Below are 9,948 nucleotides of genomic sequence, written 5' to 3' on the forward strand. Positions count from 1 at the left end.
CCCTATATCAGTTACGAAATTTAAAAGGACGAAACGAAAATAAAAACTTAAAACCAAAAAGCGGACGATATAAAAAAAATGTTAAAAAAAAGCTGATTTTCGGAAGCTCTACATGAGAACTTTTTGAATTTTCTTGAAAAATTGAGATTTCAAATTTTGATCGCAAAAGAAATAATTAAAAATTTTAAAAATCCATTTTCCGGAAAAACTATGCAGGAAACGAAAATAGATGAATGAAGAAAAATTATGCGACCAAAATGAGTTTACAATTTGGCTTTATATCATGTTTTCATATGATGCGCAGTTCTTGTTTTATTCGTAAAAAACAACATTGAAAATAAAAAAATGAAATTTTGAGATACATGAAACAAGCTACGAAAAAAATAAAAAGATAAAAGTTGTTCACCCCAAAAAAAAGAGCTACAAATTGGTTATCAATCATTTCCGGATAGGATGCGTAGTTTTCTTTTCATCGTCAAAATTACATCAGAAATAAACAAATTAGATTTTTGAAAAAAAAGACACAAGGATATATTAAAATCATTGATAAATAAGTTATTTTTAAATTAGATATTAACATTTTCTTTTAACCTTTTTTGCTGACAAGATATGCGATTAGAATGTATTCTTTAAATTCGAAGGAGGTTCAACAAAAGAGCATTCACAATCACTAAATTTCAGTGGTCGGTGGTTTGACCTTTAATTTTAAAAGAATGTAAAGTTTTATCCAAATATATCAAAGTTGATTTTCAGAAAAAAAAACATCTGGAACCTGCTCTGCAGGTTTGAAAATACAGGCAAAAATTAGATTTACATTTTTTTACAAAAAGCCATTTACTGTACATTGGGTATTTTGGCTTGCGGAAATGGTAAAGTCTTGATTATATATTAATTCTGTAAATGGAAATTTAAATAATTTTATTTTAATAGAATTTGAGTTTTCAGAATTATATTAAATAAAAAACATTCAGAATGGAATTCAAGGTAAATTATACAATAACATGATTTCCGGTTGATAAAAACTCGTTCAAATTTAAACAAATATTTTCGCCGAATCTATATAAGAGATGTGAACAAAGCAAGGTAAAATTGATTAAGTGTGTAAATAATTTAGTATTAAGATTTTGATGCAACATAACTTGAAGAAAATCCTTCCTGTATGTGACATAGTCTACTTAAAAGTATCGCAATGAACTTCCAGGTGTTTCTGAAATCTTACACAATCGCATTCCTGTTACGAAACTTATCAATGTATTACTATTTATAGTTTTGTAAATTTTTTTAACTAATATTTATACTTAGATTTTCGCTCCAAAACATGTAAAAAACCAAAAAATGACATGATCCTAAAATTGATCTATGAACTTTTGTCTTTCCATTTTTTCATAACTTCTGTTGTTTTTTCCAAACGTCTTATTTTTAATTTTATTTTTTACGATTAAAACCAAAATCACGCGTAGCATCCAAAAATAATTCTTAACAAATTTGTAGCTATTTTTTGGGTAAACAACATTAGTCTAATTTTTTTCTTATTTTATATCGTTTGCCCGAGAAATTATTATTTTTATTTTCAATGTTGTTTTTTATGAAAAAAATATTCACAGTGTAAAAAATTATCAAAAACAAACTTGTAGCTCTTTTTTGGTTGATTAACTTTTGTTTTATTTTCGTAACTTCTGTAGTTTGTCTAAAAATATAATTTTTTCTATTTTTAATGTTTTTTTTTACCGAATACATTAAAATTACGTGCCCTGTAAAAAAGTGATCCGTGAAAAATTCGCAGATATTTTTTTTTGTATAATTTTTTTTAATTCATGTTTTGTTTTGGACCTTGCATAGTTTGACGGCAAAATGGATATTTTGATTTTTTATTATTATTTATTCGATCAAAATCTGAATTTTCGATTCACAAAAATTCAAAAGTTGTTAAGATAATCTTGTAGGGCTTATTGAAAAAACCGCAAGGATAAATTGTTTTAATTTCCGATTAATAAAAATTAGCTGTATATAGAATTTTTAAATCTAGAAAGAATGGTCTAAAAAATTTTGAAACTTTTTTAACTTCTTTAATTTTTATCCGAAAGAGTTGGCTAACGAACTTTATCTTGAGTTTTCAACATTAAGGCAGTGTATTGAAGGCCTCTCTAATGGATTTATTTTTTCAAAAGTATTGTTCTCACAGACGTACATCTTCCATTAATTAGAAATATCGTTTAATAAATTGAACATACCTAAAATAGTTATTTCGAGTTGTATCGAATTAAAATTCACATTTTTTTGAAACAATTATCTATTCCAAATCAGAGTCATAATTTCCTTAGAAGATTCTTTGTTTTAGATGAAAATTATAAATTTTTTACGCAAATTTCCTATTCCGAATGATAATATCAAAATTCTTTTAAAAAATCTCAAGCTCGGCGCGAAAATTCTGATTCTGTTATAAAACACCTTTCAAATCTGAATCACATTTGATCAAAAAGCTATTGCTTCAAATCAGAATTATAATTTTTTTTTATATTTTCTATGATAATTCGAAATTATACTTATTTGAAAAAATTTCTGGTGGCAAGTCAATATCATAATTCTTTTAGAAAAGTGACCGTCGCAAGTGAAAAATGTACATCTTTTTGAAAATTCTTTATTTCAGATCTGAATTATACATTTTTTTTATCAGGAAATGTTTGGTTTCAAGTCAAAATTATAATTGTTCTTGAAAAGTTTCCTCTCACAATTTACAATTTTGATTATTTTTGAAAAATCGCTGTTTCAAGTCAGAACTTTTGAATTATTATTCGAAAAACTGTTAATCTCGCTAATAATCTCTTATGAACTTTCAAAATTTCAATTAAAACTTGACTCGCGCGGAATTTCAAATTTATGAGAAAAAAATATTTAATTTATTCGTTCATTTTGGTGTGGTTTTTGTTCTCTAAATCAAGCTTTATTGATAATTAAATCGAGGATTCATAATAACATTAAATTTAACATTAATTTTCCAAAGTAAATACGATTTGCATGAAGCAATTATGTTATCTCTGTTTTAATTAATCTTAGTTCTGTCAAGTACTGGGTCAGTACTAATATTTTAAAACAGAGATTTTTTCATTTCAAAATGATCAAACTTGCTTTATAAAATAAAAATGGCACCAAAATAAAAATATCATTTAATTGCTCTTTTTTATAAATATGAGATGCCTCACGAATAGCACCTTTAATTTGATACATTCGATAATTTTAAATATTCTCTGACTTTTATTTTGAATATTTTGAACAGTCGGATATTGATTAAAAACCGAAACTAGATAAGGAAGATAACACTTAATTTTCGAAAATAATATCTTTCATTTTTCTTTCCTCTTTTTTATTTTAGTCTGAAAATTATTTTTTATTTCATTTAATCCCATTTTTCTTTCCACTTTTTATTTTTGTCCAAAAATTAATTTTTTCAGATAACAATAGGAGGGTTATTCATAAAAAACAACATTAAAAATAAAAAAATAATTTCTTGGACAAACCACATAAGATACGAGAAAAAAAATTTAACCAATGTTGTTCACCAAAAAAATAGCTACAAGTTTGTTATGAATTATTTTTGAATGAAACGCGTGATTTTGATTTTAATCATATAAAACTAATTAAAAATTAAATTTTTGGACAAACGACATGAGTTATAAAAAATAAATAGACAAAAGTTCATAGAACCATTTTTCTTCATGACATTTTTTTGGGTTTTAACATATTTTGGAGAGAAAATAATGAAAAACTTTATTTAGTGAAAAAATATAATTTTATTAGTGCTACAATTTTATACCTATCTCTATTATTTAAGTTTTATTTGTTATTCAAATTTAATTTTTTTATAGAATAATTTTAATTTACTATGTACAAATTTTATCAGTCAATATTATAAATTGATGCCTTTGCCCCTTCTAGAAAAAAGCTCAGCTGCTTCTGATTAATATTCTGGTTAAAATTAAAATCTGGTTAAAATTCTGGTTAACCTTAAATAAGAAACATACTTTTCAAAGAAACAATTACTTAAATTTAATTATTAATAACACCATTAGTTTTAAAAAGAATTTAAATGAAACATTTCAAGAATTTAAAATTCTAGTTAAAATTTTTGTTATTGACACTAAAATTTAAACGAAGTTGTGAAATATTCAATCAAAGTGATTAATTTTGACAGGAAAAAAACAGAATTATCTTGTCAACTTATCTAAAAATTAATTCATGACTGATGTATCATATTATGCTCTCCTGCAACCCGCTGTGAATCCCCAAATTTTTTCGGCGGGAGGGGATTTTCTTATCCGGGTAGATTGAATCAAGCAGGTATATAAACGCTTCTAAAAAATAGGAAGTCAGTTCTTAGGAAGAAGCATAATTTCGCTGTCTACGAAGTAATTCGCATTGTTGCGTACTAAGGTAGAAAGTAGTGAAAGATGAAACTCAATTCTTCTGTAACCGCTCGCTCTACTCGCCTTGTGTTCCTCGCTTCGCCTCGCACGCATATTCCTACTTTTTGCCTTACCTCGCATTGCCAAACTCTCCGTCCGCTATGTATTCCTAACACTTGTCTAGTATTATACTAACACACCTAACTTCATGTTCAAATCTCTAAACTTGTTCTTTCTGTCTCTCTCCTAACAATATAATTACGTATATTTCTTAGCAACCCAATAGTTCCCTTTGCATATCTCCTGTCTTATACAGTGGCACTATCAACACCTGCTTCCAACCTACTGGGAATCGTCATTCAACTCAACCTCCTCCGCCCAAGTCGTTCTTCTGCACCCCCTCATCCTTCTTCCTGATATCTGAGCCCTGAAACGATTCTTTCAAAAACTTCCTCCACACCATTACTCCTTATCTTCTCGCTTGCACCCACCATACGCTTCAAAATCTCGTTTTTTATCATCCACACATCCCCCTCTTCCTTAAAACTTCTCTTCCTGATATTTCACTATATTCTCCCTAGTCCAGCTCACCTTCATCCCTCTTAACACTTCCTCCTCACCTAGCCTTCTGCCTCATTTTCCTTTTATCTACCAACCTACTGGCTTATGCTCTGATTCCACTCTCTCTTTCACTTCAAATCTCTTCGTCTCCTCCGAATCTTGCATATTTATGATGACATAGTGTGTCACCGATGCCACGACCTTAATAACATAATCCACCCCTAACCTACGTTATAATTATCCCAGGAGTTCTTCCTTTGTCAGTCTGACTGTCACCTTGAGCCTCTAACTATACACCCTTTCTCCTTATCCACGTCGCTACCAGTACCATTGTTTTGCGAAACGAGACCACCACTTTTCTTGAAGGACTCCCTATCACGATTTTCTTAAGACTTTCTTGACTGTCTCGCTTCCTCTTCTATATCAAGACATCGTCCCCCTAACTTATGCTAGACACTCTCACCCATGCCTTCTCGCTTCCTTCGTCTACACTCTTAATATTTTTCTCAAAAAACCTAATTACATAATATTATCAACATTGTTTTCCAGGTAAAAATCAGTGCCATTGTAAAATTATCTAAAAATGAGGGGAATACTTTTGATCTCAGTTCTGGCATTCATTATTATGGCTTTCGGCATCGAGACCATAATGGGCGATTGTCCGTCAGGACAATATAGTGGTCCGTGTCTCGCCTGGGATAATGACACCTGTCGTCGCGTATGTAAGGAGTCAGGTGGAACAAGTGGTCACTGCTCTGCGTCAACCAAATGCTGGTGTGAAAACGGAGGATGTTAGGTGGGGTAATACCTAGTGAAACAATTATAAAATAAACACTATATTTTCAAAATATAATAAAATATTTTCCATCCATTTTAGCTAGAACAGTACCAACGGCCCCTCCAGTACCAACAACTCTGTATCAGCATATCAAAGATTGGTTTTTAAAGTAAAGCTGCTCAATAGACCACCGTTTCTAAAATTTTCACTCTACATGATTATTTTTAAATTATAAAATGTTGCTGGAGGGCCACATTGATGACCGTCCATGTACATTGTAAAAATATTACAAAATAAATTGATGTTGGATCGTTTGTTCCTTATTTGCTTTTTAGTTCATTCCCTTGTAACTTCTTCTTTAATTATAATAACGGTCATACCATCATGTGAAAAAAATCATGAAATGCATTTACGAAAGTAATTAATATTTATGTATATATTATAAGCAATTTTTACAGTCTCACAATGAGAAGGCATTAGTTTTATACGAAATCTCACGGTCGCGGATTTTTTTAAATGTATAAGTTTCAAGACCCCCTGTATCCGAAAAACCCGGTTTAACGATGGTGTCCGTCTGTTGTATTGGATAACTTTCAAAAGACTAATCGGATTGGGTTGTGCGTTGACAAACTTTTTAAGGATGTGAAAAGAAAGATCAGGTTCATGTACCAGCTTTAAAGATTCAAAAATTTGATGTACGGCTATTCATAGTACACGAAAATAAAAACAATTTACCCTTATAACTTTCTTTGATAACAAAAAATTGACACATGTTATAGCGTAACTAAGAATAAAATTTAATGCAAAATAAGAAGAAAATATTAAAGTGAACATGATAAATACAAGTTATGCTTTATTTTGAAATATCTGAATAAGGTATCCCAGGCCGATTTACAGAAATAAATATTATACACAGTTGATATAATAGTTTTCAAAATATTGTAAAAAAAGTTAACATTTTGGACAAAGTCAAGAGCAAAGCACGAGATACGTGATGAGAATGTGTTCTGTAAAGCCGAAAGATATTTAACAAAAGAGATTTCAGAATCACTAAATGACAGTTGTCGATATTTTGACTCTAAATTTTGGAACGTCTACGCACAAATGCGCAAGATAAACAACGATCAAGATAATTAATAAATTGGTGTCAAAAACATTGAAAATAAGGTCACTTTTTGACTTTTTATCTAAAATGTCTGCCTAAAGAACTTGACCTTTAGTTTAGGAACTATTTAAAGTTTCAATTCGAAAGAATCAAATTAAACTTAAAAATATAAACCTTCAACCAATTAGATAAATCCCTGACTAACACTGACTAACTTTCAAATTCGTCCGGTAATTTTCAATACAAGATTTGAGGTTTCACGAAAACAAAAACGAAAGAAAGGCTTTAACAAAATAAGTAAACTTTCGAATAAAAAAGATGAATTTTTTACCAAAAAAAATTATAGCTAAGGTTTATTATTATTGAGTCACTCGGTGGGGAAAGTAGTAATGAGGGGAAGGGATATTTAATTTTTTGATTGTACCAGAATTCTTGTGTTATGTATTTGAATAACACGTTCATTCCGCAACACTGCTCCGACCCAGGTTGCTGATCAATCTCTCAAGCAATCATCCCAAGTGAAGATCCATGCATATTTTCGTGCAGGCTCTTGTGTTTCGGTGACTACTTATGTGATGAATAATTAATCAAAAAATTTATATTCTACTAACAAAATGAATTTTACAACCAAAAAATTCATTTTCTACAAAAAAAAAACAACTTTTTTAATGAAATAGATCAATTTTCAACGAAATAGTTGAGTTTTTACTAAAAAAAAAACAGTCGCCAAGAAGATTAATATTCTAACACAAAAGACAAAGTTTCCAAAAATACAGAAATTTTCAACCAAACAAATGAATTTTCATTTCAATAATATAAAGATGTAACCAAAGATAGAATAGTTGCATGTTTAGATATAAAGAAAATAATTCTCAACACAAAAATTAATTTCCAACAAAATTTTTAATTTTCAATCAAGAAGATGAATTCCGGACCAAGAAGATTAATGTTTTGCCAAAAACGACGAATTTTGAACAAATACATGAATTTTCAACTAATTAATTTTTATTTTCTACTACATTGTTGAATTTACAAGCTGAAACTGTCAATCTTCTAGAAACAACTTTTTGAATTTTTTCCAATTTTATTAGTTGTTCTATTGTTCCAAGCTAAGTGAGGTCTCCGGCAGCAGTTACCGAGGGCGCAAGTTCAAATATTTTTCTGTAATCATTTTTTATAAATTTGCGAGAGGCAGTCTGGTACAGCGAGACTATGGCGTACGGATTCCCGTGAATTTTTATTTTTATATCCGTAGCTTCAAGTGCTTCAAGTTCAGGAATTATTAGTTTGTGGTGGTCAATATTTCCTTAAATTCAGATCGCAGTGCCTCTATTAGGGTTATTTCAATATAATTTGTAGGAGCGAACTGGATTGATATTTATGGATTCGCGAAGTAAAGTTTCTCTGAGCAAGGAAATTGTTATTTTATTTTTGTAGACGTATGTGGCTAATTCATGCCTCTTCTTAAAGATACCCTGATCATTCCAAAAAATTATTTTTTCAGGGTATTGTTATTGAAGATGGCCATTTTCGATAGCAATTGAAAGTATATTACTTGTAATCTCGGCGGTTGAATTTATAATTTCGGCAATATTTATTTTTCCTCCCACAATATCAGTGGTTAAGGTTTCTGCTCTTTTTAGTAGATTAACAAGATTTATTTTGATACCCTGAGAGGGAGTATTTTTAGTGGTAACAACAGCTGGAGTAGTTTTAATTTGTGGTCCTAGAATTTTTTCGGCAATAGGTGGTTTAGCACGAGTGCTAGTAATTTTCGGTGTTTTGGGTGTTAGCACAGTTTTAAGTTTGATGACATGCGCTTCTGAAGTAGATATGACGGCAACGCTGTAAAGTTTTGATTGTTGCTGTGACTGAACAGAGACTCATGGGGTGTATTCAAGAGTAAGATTTTCTTTTGGTGCTGTCTGTACAGCTGCTTTATTAGAAGCCGATTCTTTAGTTGTTTTTGATTTAATAATTGAAGGTTTTCTGGAAGCTTTTTTAAAAGCAGAACCACCCCTGTAGTTAGCATGGTGGTCTCCAGCAGTTAGCGCAAGTGGCTGGTAATTCGTGATCCTTTTTGCATGTGGTACTCTGATGCGCGCCAACGCACTTCACACATCGTGAAGTGGCGTGACACACGTCAGAGACCTGATGGAACCTTTGACACTTTAAGCACTGTGAGGTTTCCTTAGGTTTGGCGTATTTCTCTACTTTTATTCTTATTAACACAACAGACTGCAGATTAAGGAGCTCTTTTACTTTAGGGGTATTCGAAAACGTCACCAGCAGCATTGGTAATACCAATGTGTACCCTTCCTCTTTGACTTTGGAGAAAACTGAGTTCTCCGGGAACGCGATGGAAATATTTCTAATTACTAATTTAATGGACGGAGAATCAACACTTTTATATAAGTAATACTGAAAGCCTTTCCGTTCTAGGTTGGAGATCATTTTTCTATAATCTTCCATATATGAGACTAGCGGAATAAGTATTTGATCGGAGATGTATACTACCAGCTTATATTGCGTAAAATCTTTTAGTAGCCTACCTAGGACTGTGTAGAGGTGTTTACCCTTACCTACAATAACATTAATTGGGGGTATTTTTCGCGGCCCTGTAGGTTTTTTACAATTAGGCTTTTCGGTATTAGAGACTGCTTTTGAATCTGACAGATCCATGCTAACGACTGACGTTCCTGGCGTCCTACTAATTCCTTTGGTTGAAGTGGCCAAAGATCGGTCACGACTGGCGATGTCCGAAACGTTATCGGACGATTTGGCAAGTTTTCGCTTTTTATTTTTAAAGGTGGCGATGGAGAAGTTGTCTTCTGTATCCATCTTCTGTATCCTAGTAATTTCTGCTGGACAGGAAACTGTGTTTGAGGTCTGTGACATTACTGTCACAGAGCGCAAATTATTTGATTCATCAACTTGATGCATCTGATAGATCAGAATCTATCAATCTATCTTGAGCATCAATGGATAAATCTAAAATCGCCTATTTACAGTCTGTCAAGTTAAAGCGTGGGTGGCTTTACTCGCAGTCGATAAGGTGTATCGACATGATTTTGGTGTCAAAATATTAAGAAGAGCTCCCTCTT

General features: G+C 31.1%; 1 protein-coding gene across 1 annotated transcript; it reads left to right on the forward strand.

Moving 5' to 3' along the window:
- Nucleotides 1-5,544: 5,544 nt before the first annotated feature.
- LOC117169431 (drosomycin-like) lies at nt 5,545-5,757 on the forward strand. Its single transcript, XM_033355807.1, has one exon. The coding sequence runs from the start codon at nt 5,545-5,547 to the stop codon at nt 5,755-5,757; it is 213 nt and encodes a 70-aa protein (XP_033211698.1).
- The last annotated feature ends 4,191 nt before the right edge of the window (nt 5,758-9,948 follow it).

This window comes from Belonocnema kinseyi, chromosome 3 (genome assembly GCF_010883055.1).
Source record: "Belonocnema kinseyi isolate 2016_QV_RU_SX_M_011 chromosome 3, B_treatae_v1, whole genome shotgun sequence".
NCBI classification, from domain to species: Eukaryota; Metazoa; Arthropoda; class Insecta; order Hymenoptera; family Cynipidae; genus Belonocnema; species Belonocnema kinseyi.

Bases quoted from the DNA above. Each gene is read 5' to 3' on its own strand.
- LOC117169431 (XM_033355807.1), top strand. From the start codon at position 5,545: ATGAGGGGAATACTTTTGATCTCAGTTCTGGCATTCATTATTATGGCT.